Here is an 11,823-nt window from a genome sequence, read left to right as displayed (position 1 = left end):
TTAACAGAGCTAGAAGTTGACTTGAGTCATTCAAACAAGAGCTGATGAAGGTGGCCTTGTCCCAGGACTTCTTCCAGTAAGCATGGCAACCAGCCTTTCAGACAGGAGAAAAAGGGTTACAAATTTAGAAATAAACAGGCAGGTTTTATTTAGGCAGCACACCTTCAGTAGAAGCAGAAGGTAAAAGGAATTAGAATTAAGTAGGCTTGTTGGTAACCTATAGAATCCAGTAAAATGGAGGGATGTGATTAAAAACTGTGTTCATTTTTATGTTACCAAACTGAATTTTCTACAGAGCACCTTTGAATTCATTAGTTTAGAACTGCTTTTAATTTGGTGTTTCCCTTGAGAGCCATTATATTTTTCTGCTGTCAGCCTGATGTTGAGGAAAAAAAGAAAACTGGCAGATGTGGCATTTTTATCTAGTGTGTTTCATAGTTAAAAACAGCTTTAACTGCTATGCGCAAGCAGAGCATTACTTTTAATAATCCATCACAACTATTAAGTAGTTTAAATAAACTTCATTTCAAAGATTGCTGCCATGTAGAGCTAACATATTTTTTCTTGTTCATTATAATCCTTCCATGTCACAAAAGGATGCATATGTATGTTGGGGTTATTTTTTTTTTTTTTTTTTGTAATGCACCCACTTGAAAAGTATTGAAAAATCTTTAACAAAGAGAATTTTAAAAAAAAAATTATATAGATGTTTGGCAAAACCAGCATTTCGTATTGTTCTTACAGTATTTTATACTTCTACTGCTGATGTGACTATATATAGTTTACAGCCTCATTTACTTTAATGTGCTACCTGAATAACATAATCATAGCAATAACTATGGTATAGGGTTGTAAGGTGCATGAACCACTAATGCTTTCTGACGATTTAAATGACTTGTTCATAAAATGTTCTTTTAATAATAGTGGTAAAGCTTTTAGCGCTAGATGTCAAAAATGCGAAGAATATTGGCTTTTTCAAGTGTTATTTCTTTTCTAGCTAAAGTGTGTTTTAATAATAAATAGCACCAAAAGCCAAGGTTATGTGGCTCTTGTCTGTATGGGAGGATCCAAGCAGAAGACTCTTCCCGTGTGTACGCACACAGCTTGACCTCTGTCTGCACAGTTATGTAACATCCCTCATGTGTTTACTATTTCTTTGTTTAGTTTAATAAGATGTTTCTTTTTATCAAGAAAGGTCTGTATGACCTGCAGGAAAAAATAACATCACAATAGGTGCAATATTAGACTGCTGCTGCTCCATAAAGCTCTTTCTGGCAAAAAGGACTATGCCTTTGTGCTGTAAATTGCGCAGACTTGTCCCACCAAAGACCAGCCTTTCCAAAGGGAAGTGTGCTGTGAAGTCAATCAAAGGCCAGGCAACTACAAGGGGAGAGGGAAGGGGTGGTGTGTGTATAAAAAAAGAAAGTGTGGTTTTCTTTTCAGTTAACCATCTTCAGGAGTATATTTCTTTCTGTATCTCCAGGTTATTCGGCGTTACAGGAAACTGTGCTGCCTGCAGTAAGCTCATACCTGCTTTTGAAATGGTGATGAGAGCAAAGGACAATGTTTATCACCTGGATTGTTTTGCGTGTCAACTTTGTAATCAGAGGTAAGAGAATTTCTTGGGTCTGTTCCATAAGCTAAGTGCTAATTCGGCACTGATGCAGGCATACATTCAAGTGAGGAAGAAACATCTACCAGTAATGGAAACCCCAGATTGAGAGTAAAACCTGAATACTTATCCTGGGACTGATACAGAACATCTTTCATGACCTTGGCCATAAAACTTTTTGTGCTTCAAATCCAGCATCAGTGAAAAAGAATAATGTTACTTCCTCTCCTTCAAAAGGCTGTCTGTCAAGCTTAATTAATACTTATAAAGGATTTTGAGATCCTTTTCTGCAGAAGAGCATAGCAGTATCATTTTTCATTAATTTCACTTTAATTCTTCATTTTTATCACATCTATTTCTTCTAAAGTACATATTGTTTCTTCCTGTTGCCAGAGCTGTAATCATTTAAATTTTAAAGATGTTGTTGCCACCATTTTCTTTGTAGCAGCATTGGACTTCTTATGCCATATTTTTATTTCGATAGCTTAATGGCAGGTTATAACAATCCCAAGGACCCAAACCTGACACCTTATTCTGAAGCATCACCCATATGCTACAGCTGCAGAACATGTGTCAAAAATGGTAAAATTGTAACAATTTCATTTTTGAGACCTGAATACAGTTGAACTTACAGCAACTACATTCAGCCTGGTGGCCAAACCCTGCCAGAGATTTAACCCAGAGTTCCATTTCTGACTCCACAACAGCTGCTAGCCACTTTGCCAGTGACTTCTATAAGGTCTAGGAAATGAGAGAACCAATTATATCTGCTCCTTAATGTGCCTATTATTTTCAGTTATTTTTCAGTTATTACATGATCCTATTTAGATCATGTAATGTTGTATAGCATTCATATTTTTTCATTTTCAAGTGGGAAGAAACACAATTTTTACATTAACAAAAAATTAGTAACATAATAGTCTCAACATGACAAAGTTAGACACGCTTTAAATAAGCTTTGTTAACTCACCTTGTCCTACAGTGTCTTATTTTGTAACACTGCAGTCATTTAAAAATCAAACATCCCTAAAGGACCATAAAATGTACAGCTGCTAATAAGTGTAGCACAGTACAATTATGCTCTTTAAAAAAAGCCAAATTGACCTTTTTCATCGTGTTGCATGGGAAATTAAAATACCAGGCAAGTAATAACCACTGCTTAAACTATATAATAATGCAAAGTAATTATAGGTTCTAATGCTATTTAAAGTCTGATATCAATTTTGTCTTGCCACAGAACTAAGAGGCTGTATTCTGAGCAGGGCAGGCAGAACCTCCTCTAGTACCCACTGAAGTAAAACACACGCACACTCTCAGGTCTCATTTCTTAAACCCTTCACATCCCTTTATTTTTTCAAACCATGGTTCTAGTATCATTATTAAAGCTCCTAATATATTTCTGTTGTTCGCTTCATTTATTACATGCCATAATGGGGCTGCATATCTTTAGTGCTGGTTATGCACAATTAGCACTTAGTTATTGTCTTGTCACTTCAGCCCATACAAGACAAACTTCTTTAATGTAAGAAGTCAGCTAATCTTCATCAGTCAAGCAAAGCAGTGCAAAAGATTTTCATCATAGTTAGTACTCTTGGATCTGTGGAAGTGGACTTTGTTTTTCTCCTCCTCCCCACCAGAAAGAGAACCTGTTGTGATTATTTTTAATATTCCTCTTTTACCATTACAAGTGTGAACTAATGTACAATTTCACTTTGCAGCTAATATACTCCATGCTGTGCCCTAAGGCCACTGATCCCTCTGGAAAAGTGCTGTTAGATGCTTCTGAAACAGAGCTTTCCTGGGATATTTAATAATTCTTATGCTTGTCATTCCTGAGCCTTCAATCTAGTCTTTTATTTGATTTTTACTTTGCATGTAGTTTGGGCAAAGGGTTGCTGAAGTAGTGTTACAGGAGACTTAGGCTGGGAACAAAAGAATTGATTTACCTGAAATACAATCTCGTTCATCTAGTCAAAACAGGGAACAGTTCCAGAAGTTTCAAAGAATTTCAGAGATTCTCAAAAGTGGCCCTAATCCTGATTATATCGCAGTAGCTCCCATGGAGCCTAATAAAACAGTCTGCCTGTAGAGTACACAATTCAGGGCTGGTGACACTCTGAAGAATTAATTCTGTTGTTTTTTATAATAAACCGTATTTCATGGATGCTTCAACTTAGCTCTTCTGTAGTTCCTATGGCAAAGCATCCCACTGACTACATTATTTCTTTAATAAATAGCTTTAAATCTTTAGGTTTTCCTTACTTGTATAAAAACAAAACCCAGAAATGCTAGACACCTGACCCATCACCAGTTTTGGAGTTTTCTACTATCTATGAAACCTCTTTCTCTTTTCTTTTAAACTGAATACCCTTGTCAGCCACCATACCATTAATAATTTCTGCTGCCCTTCTCAGGATCTTTCTTTCTTCCTCTAGTTAAGCTAATCAAAACCAAATGGCAGATTCTGAGTGAGGATGAGTTTGTAAGATAGCAGTTTGACTTTATTTATTTATTCCATGCCTCCCTTTCGTATGCAAAATAATGTTATTGAGGGGTCTTAGGTCAGCTCTTTCACTCCAGCCACTCTTCCTAATGCAGAATGTATTGAAGAGAATATTTTTATTTACAAACACATCAGCAATATCCAAAAGAGATAGCAAGGTTCACCAGCTATTGCAAGACCTGTATGTTTGACTTTATTCCCCACATTCACATTCTCTTTCCCCATTAAATTTTAAATGCTTTGGGTTATTCGATATACCAATAAAAGTACAACATATCTGGAGTATAACCACAGAGTACATAAAGCTTTCTGTTCAGTTCCATATTTCAGATTTTCAGTTATCACCTACCATTTAGGTTTTTTCCTAGCAGAATATATGCAGTGTTCATGAGTAGAATAAAGCATTTCTTTAAATTTAAATTAAAAAATGTTTCTTTTCACCAGCACTGAATTTCTTTTGATGTTCTATGCCTGGTTGCTTCTTCCATACCCTTCTGCCTTCCAAGCCAGCTAATAATTATATTAACCCACATCTCACCAGTCCTTGGGGGGAGCTGTTCTTCAGGCTTGCTATGGTATGGCCCACATATTCCTACCCTTTAGACAGCTGATCCTGGCACAGTGAGAGAGAGGCCTGCCCTTTTTTGCCTACTGCTTTTTGTGAAAGATTTGGTGATTTTTCTGCTTTTGTGTACACATTTACTGTTTGCTTTATCATTTTTGAGTATCTACAACTTGCCAAGCAGCTCAAATCTCAGTGTGGATGGTAGTTAGACCCCATTAATTTCAGCGGACTTCTGTTCATGCCATCAACAACCTCTGAAATACCTCATAATGCTCCTGTCCCCTTTTATAGTCCTCCTGAAGGCTACATTTTCAAAATGAGAAGAAAAATGCCTTTTCTCACATATGGCATCCTAGGAAGACAGACTGTAGACAGGACTGTAGACATAGACAGGACTGAAGATCTCCTGAGCCACCAAGCCTAGTCCCCTGGTATCAAATAGGCACTGTCTCATATTTTCACTTTGTTAAAACTATTCAGCTCCAGGATCCAGTTGTTCCTCCAGCCAGTTTTGACATATTTTCTCCATTTTTTTATTGACGCTGATGTTTAAAGCTGTAGGGATTTTGTGAACATTAAGCTCTGCTCCTAGCCTAAAGGCTTTAGCATCCCCTTATCTTTCATGTTTCTGTCCAGCTTACTCCTAATTTGAAGTTTTTCCATCTCTTAAACGCCCATAGAGCTCAGTGACAGTCGTCTCAATAGCATTTGTGCTTCCTTTTCTTCTCTGTAAACACACTAAACTTCTCCTCAGAAGAACTTCACCTCACATTGGCAGTAGCCTCAATACAGTTACTTTCTGCATTAAATTTAAAGGGGGAGAAAATGGAAACAGCTGGAAAAATAAACTTTTAAACAGACACTGCCTTTCACACGTTGTCAAGTTGCATGTGTGTGACTAGCAAAATGGACTGGAAAATCTTGCGAGTGGGCTCAGCTGTGTCTTTGCTTGACGCTTTTGACTATAGTGATGATGTCAGTCAGCCTTCGGCTTTCCCACTTTCTGGAGTTTTCAAGTCCTTCCTTTCACTCTCTGTTGGCTGCTTTAGCAGCTTGTTTCATACTTCTGAGATATTTTCTCTCTGACTTTTGAAGTCAACTCAGGGTATGGCTTAAAAACCCCATCTGCTATCACCAAGGGGTGTTTAAATCAACTGTTCTTTCTTTCTTTCTATCCAAAATACTCTTTATTTTAATGGGAATTGGACTGAAAATAGTTACACACTCATTCAAATCTCTGTCCTGATGTAGCTGTAAACAGTTACCTCCAGTTTAAACTGTAAAATGCCCACACAATGCTGCCTTTGTTCTCTGTCAGGCAGGAGGGAGTGAATGCAATGCCAGGGGCACCCTTATTTCAAATACAACATTGGATTTTTGCGTGAGTGGTCATTTTATAAATTCTGAAGACCTGGATACTGCTTATTTTCACTGAATGTCTCTCAATTTAGAATAAAAATCAACACGTTTTCAATACCTATTTAAAAAAAAAACTAAATGAATAGGATGCCATGTTGAGGTTTGTCTTAAGTTGAACTAGGATTCTGTGTGAATCCTAATGTACTGGTGAAAATATGCAAACTCAGGCACACATCCCACTTTCCAGCCTTTGACAATAAATGGACATTTTGGCAGAACCTTAGGATTAGTAAGCTATAGGTGTGGACTGATGAACTGTGGTGTAAAAGAGAGGCTTTGTTCTCTTAGAGATTCATTTAGATTAACATTAATTTGAGTTATACTGGCAACTCAAAAGAATTTTATGAAAAAAGAGGAGAGGAGGAAAAGCAGAGGACAAGTTACATCAATGATTGCATAAAGCAGAGGGGAAAGGTATGGATGTGGTAAGTCTGAGCTTTCTTTATCCCAGAAGAAATCAACTAAGTGCTTCCAGATTCTGTTTCTTTCTGCAACAGCAAAGATCTGACATTACCAGAGGAGGCACTTCACGCTCATCTTCATTCACAGAAATATTTCTCTTGCTTTCTTAAGAAGTCTTTGGTACCTTGACACATCTCTTGTACATGAGAAAAGATGACAGACAGCAGTGAGATCTCCTTAAATACATGTTCTCAACAATAAATAGCTATTTCTTAAAACTGAAGTTTTATGCTTCTTGTGATCAGTCTAGGCACACCTTTCCCTTCCAAACAAGGTGATAACAGAAGTCATTTTGCAATATAAATGGCCTTCCTTTTGCCTTTGTAAAATATGACAGGAGTTCTAGGATGTAAGTTAATTATAATGGTCATTCTACTAATGTCACAGTCGTGTCAAAAGTACTATTACCAATTTATGGTTGTAAATCCAATCTGGCATGTTAATGCAGCCTATTGTATATTTTTTCCCTGTTCGTCTTACCTGCTAGAAAAGTTATAGTCTTGCCTCATTATATACTCCTAACCAAATGGCATCTTAATGTGCTCCTAGATTCCTTTTGATACACCTGCCCAAATTGCGATTTAAATCCTGTGCCAATTCCATAAAAAAAACAGAAACAATACCCAAAAAACAACCACAAAGAAAAACCACACAACACTTGGCGGAGGTCAAAGGCTAGGCTTGAATTTATCTTTCCATGTTAAAGCTGAGCCAGGTTTAAATCCTTGAGTTTTCAAAACCAATCTGAAGTAGTTGTAAGATGTAAATCTTTGATTTCAGAAGAGGCTAAATCTGCTTCTGGGAGTCATATAAGGCTAAAAGTGTGGATGGACAGAATTTGTCATAATTCATCCATCCACTTTCCTTATCTCATTGTACTTGGGAGCTAACATGGCGCATTTATATGTTTTTCACCTGACGCTTACTTCTTTGTCACCCAATGAGTGCATAATTCACCCATTTGATACCTAGGGGCACTCACAAGTCTCAGCATCAGTCTCTGCCAATGTGCTTTGGTCGCTGAACTTGCACAATATGAAAATGGTTTCAGAATTTGGACTGTAAGTATCGCAAATAACAGGTTTTCCCCAAGGCACAGAGGATCAACCCAGCTTGCAAACGCAGCCCCATGTGAACTCAGAGGATGTCTTAGCATGAAGACAGACCCCCACCCCACAGGTTATCACACAGCCAAGCATGTCTAGACAGGCCACTGGCAGCCTCTCCACGAGCCAGCTGTACACTTGGAAGGTAAATGATTTGTGGAACCGTGTATGTTTAAAGCTACTCATGCATAAAGCTGTCAAATGCCATGTAGACATAGGTAGAGCATTTCTAGCTCGACATATTAACATAGCAAAAGCAAAAGGCATTGACACTTTTTATTGGGAAAGGCATCCTGACTCCCTTGTGTAGCTGCTGCAGTTAAATTCAAACCATGGCACATCTTTGAGGGCTGAGAAACAAAATTCTTCAGCCAGGGTTTTGATGCTAGCAATATCAAATATCAAGTGTTACTGTGTAAGTGAATTGTACTACAGCAGTTTAATTTTCATTTACGAAATATTTTAAGCAAATTAGTCTGCTAAGCTCTGTATTGCACTGGAACGCAACAGAATATGTAGCTGAATAACATTCATAGTTCAGAGTTAGTGCTTTCTGCTGGGTGATCAGAGGACCTGACCCACAAGGAGAGATGCCCTGTTGTGTAATATTCCTCTGATGTTGTGTGTCGCGGAATGGACTCAGTCGGAGATCAATGTGATCAGATAAAAGCCATTTATTATAGAAAACTAACTCTTTATATACTACTGCTTAAATTTGCTTACAATAACTTGGCACATTGTGATTGGATACATATCTTTAAGGCCCTTAACAACTAACATGTAATTGGTTAAGCACAGGTGTGAGAACCTGACCTTCAAACTTGCCCACAGTCCACAATTTAGGAACTCAGTAAATTCCAGCTCCTTCTTATCTTGCTGGGATTCTTACTCCCAGCACCTCACTCCCATCCTCCTTCACCTTTAGTGGTCCCTTGGTTCATGTCGAACTCCACGTAGGCACTTGTTGATCTGGGTATGTGGCAGTTCTTTGCCAGAAAATCATCCACAGTTGTGGGCACAGCTGGACAGACATCTCATACTCATTCCCTATCAGTAATCTGTGGGCAAAAGGTAATGGATGATGTGTCACAATACACAGCTTCCCCTGCTTTAGTCCATATTAATCTATATGTTCATCTAAGAAGGACTTGGTTTTTTTCATTTTTTTTTTTAAATATAGATTCTTCGGGGAAAACACTTTTACTTATTAGCACTAATTAACATTCCTTTACCTAATCTGGAAAGATGCACAAGAGACTTTTTGTCAGCACTGTTAATAGATGAACAAAGATATTTAAGATGGAAGCCAGAGAAACTGCCAAAAAGAACTTTTTTGCTTCAAGAATTCTGCATTTCAATATACCTACTCAAAATACTTTTGTGTACTTAGTAGCCTAATATAGCAGGATTGGGGTGGGAAGGATAGTGGGAATCTGCAAATTCTATAAAAGAGTCTTGACCATAAATAACTTAAAGATTTCGGGATCATTCCATAATCTCTATTTTCAATCACCATCGTCAGCAGGCAGTAATCCTACAAAAAAAAAAAAAGTCCACAAATAAACAAACCAATTTTCCTTGAAGAGCAGAGCTAATTCTTTTCAATCCACTTTTTTATTACACTATTTTCCCTCTATCTATTTAGCTAACATAAGGATAAATTTCCAAAGCTACCCAGTTGGAAAATAAATGGGTTCACTGTTTGTCTAGCATTCCAATCTTCACAAATGTAAATCAGTCCAACTGCTACTCATTTAAACCTCCACCTTCACAAAACATTAAAGGACTGCTTTCCATACACAATTTAATCTGTGACAATTCACCAAGAATTCTGCTTGAACATCATTAGAAATTGACTACCCAATAAAGACAGACCACTATCAGAGGTCAGGCGGGTCAACCTGTGTCATTTACGTAGTTTTGCTGGGTCAACTACAGCAGGCACCACTATTTGAAGGTTAAATTGTTACAATTAAATACATATACAGCTATTCCCATAGCTACTCTGCTGTTAAATCTACCGTAAACAACACAAGCATTTATATCTGACCCTAATTGTGTCCAAGATGTCACCATTTGGAAATTATACAAAAAAGGACATTATAATCCGTTACACATTAAACAATACTTTATGTAGTGAGATCCATTATTAGCTGCTAGAAACTAGTTTCATTTATTCACATCAGTGTTAAGGGGTTCATTTAGGTTACTTTCTTTCATTTTAATTGGAATAATGTGAGCAGTGCCTCCCAATATATTTTATAGCTGCAGAGTTCACTATAAACAAAGGCACGTAACCCTGCCAAGGCAGTCACTAAGGAAACTCTTTTCTATGCATTGGCCCTATTCACTTGCTCCCTAAGTATCTTCAAGATCAGCTTTGTCAAGGGGAAGGGTTGAGGGGGATGTCAGTGAAAAGCTTTCTTATACTCAAGCATATTGCTTAGCTAGGAAATCCTACTTTGCTCAAAGTTTGAAGCCAGCACCCAGCCAGGAGCGTTAACATCACATGATTTTCCTACTCATCAGAGAAAATCAAATAAAATACCTCAGTAGCATTTTGTAGCAATCAGGTCATTCTGATGAACACAATAGTATAACAAGGTAGGTATACTGATGCCACAAGAGAGGGAGCAGTTAGCTCAGTAACTAAATTTATAATCAGCTCCTACAAGAAAAAAGAAAACGGTTTCTCTGCCTACCTGCCTGTGTGTGTCTAGTTTTTACCACAATATATGTAAAGTTGTGTATATGCTAGAAACAGTTCTTAGAACCGTTGGTTTAAATCAATTCTAGTAAGATATCCAACTGGAATATAACAAGAAATTCTTACCGTATGCCTGCACAAATGTAACGTATCTCAGATGAGCTTTCTACAGCACACAATCACTTTGTTTTCCTTCTAATTTGTGTGAAAGCAGGACATTTACTTTTCACTCAACTCAGTAGCCTGGGATATTAATTCTGTTTTATCTGTGTGCCCCTGACCTGATGCAAAACTCCCACAGTGTCCGGTGGGATCTGAATGAAGCCATTGGCTGGGGAGGCAAAAGCACTTGAATACACTAGATGTTGTTGAAAACACAAGATTAATTCTGATACCAGAGCGATTCCTCTGCGGGGCTTTCATGTACGTGAAAGACACGTGTGCCTGTGTGCGCTGCGACAGACAGCAGAGGTATGAGCTGCACGGTCACTACAACGAAACTGTGAACACTTGTTGTACAGTCCTTATGTGTAAGATCATATCACATCATTCATCCTGACATTATCTTTTTTTTTTTTTTTCCCTTTATTATTGTAATTTCAGATTTTGCGTTGGAGACAAATTTTTCCTGAAGAACAACATGATTCTGTGCCAAACAGACTATGAAGAGGGTTTAATGAAAGAAGGTTATGCACCCCAGGTTCGCTGATCTGATGCCACATCATTAAGAATACAAAGCACTATGTTCTTTTATCTTTTTTGCTCAACATGTATATAAGAAATGACACAGGAACCTACTGAATAGCATAGATATAGGGAGACAGAATGGTTGCGTGAAATAAAAGGCGGACTGCATCTGTATGTAGTGAAAATTGCTCCAGTTCAGAGTTGAATGTTAATTAAAAAGGTACTGTACATACAGCTGGATTCTTTTTGCTTGCTCTTGGGGTTTTTGGTTTGTTTGGGGTTTTTGTTTCTTTTTGTGTCATTTGGCATGAGATGTTTATTTTGGACTATTGTATATAATGTATTGTAATATTTGAAGCACAAATGTAATACAGTTTTATTGTGTTACCATTTGTGTTCCTGTTTGCTTCTTTGTATTGTTGCATTTAGTACAATCAGTGTCTAAACTTACTGTATATTTATGCTTTCTGTATCTACCAGCTATTTTAAATGAGCTGTATCTTTCTAGTAAAAAGCATTAAAGAGCAAATCCCAACCATTATTCTACACTTAGAGCTTAAGAATACTGTTTACATTAAAACTGTTTAGAAAACTAATAACTCTAGCAGCACCTGCTGCTAATGATGCTATGGTTAAGGGTCTATCAGCACTTCTGTTATAAGCCTCTATTTTTCAGGGGTTAAGCGTCTGCTGTTTAATTGAATAGATTTTCCTTAAAGAGCACTTTTATTTTACTACAAAATTTTGAAAAACAAATCTGAC

At 37.4% G+C, this 11,823-nt stretch overlaps 1 protein-coding gene across 1 annotated transcript in view; it reads left to right on the top strand.

Moving 5' to 3' along the window:
- The window catches only part of LMO3 (LIM domain only 3), a gene marked incomplete at its 5' end in the record, with an annotated part of 56,601 nt that extends 44,982 nt beyond the window's left edge, over nt 1-11,619 (top strand). Inside the window, 2 exons of the mRNA XM_080623601.1 lie at nt 1,484-1,609; nt 10,978-11,619. Coding sequence (XP_080479727.1) covers nt 1,484-1,609; nt 10,978-11,083 — 232 coding nt within the window. The 3' untranslated portion in view covers nt 11,084-11,619. The remainder of the gene's footprint in view (nt 1-1,483; nt 1,610-10,977) is intronic.
- Nucleotides 11,620-11,823: the final 204 nt, after the last annotated feature.

This window comes from Psittacula echo (assembly GCF_963264785.1).
Source record: "Psittacula echo genome assembly, chromosome: 1".
Classification (NCBI taxonomy): Eukaryota; Metazoa; Chordata; class Aves; order Psittaciformes; family Psittacidae; genus Psittacula; species Psittacula echo.
Note: the sequence above shows the minus strand (reverse complement) of the source record. Positions and strands in the feature narration are given on the sequence as shown.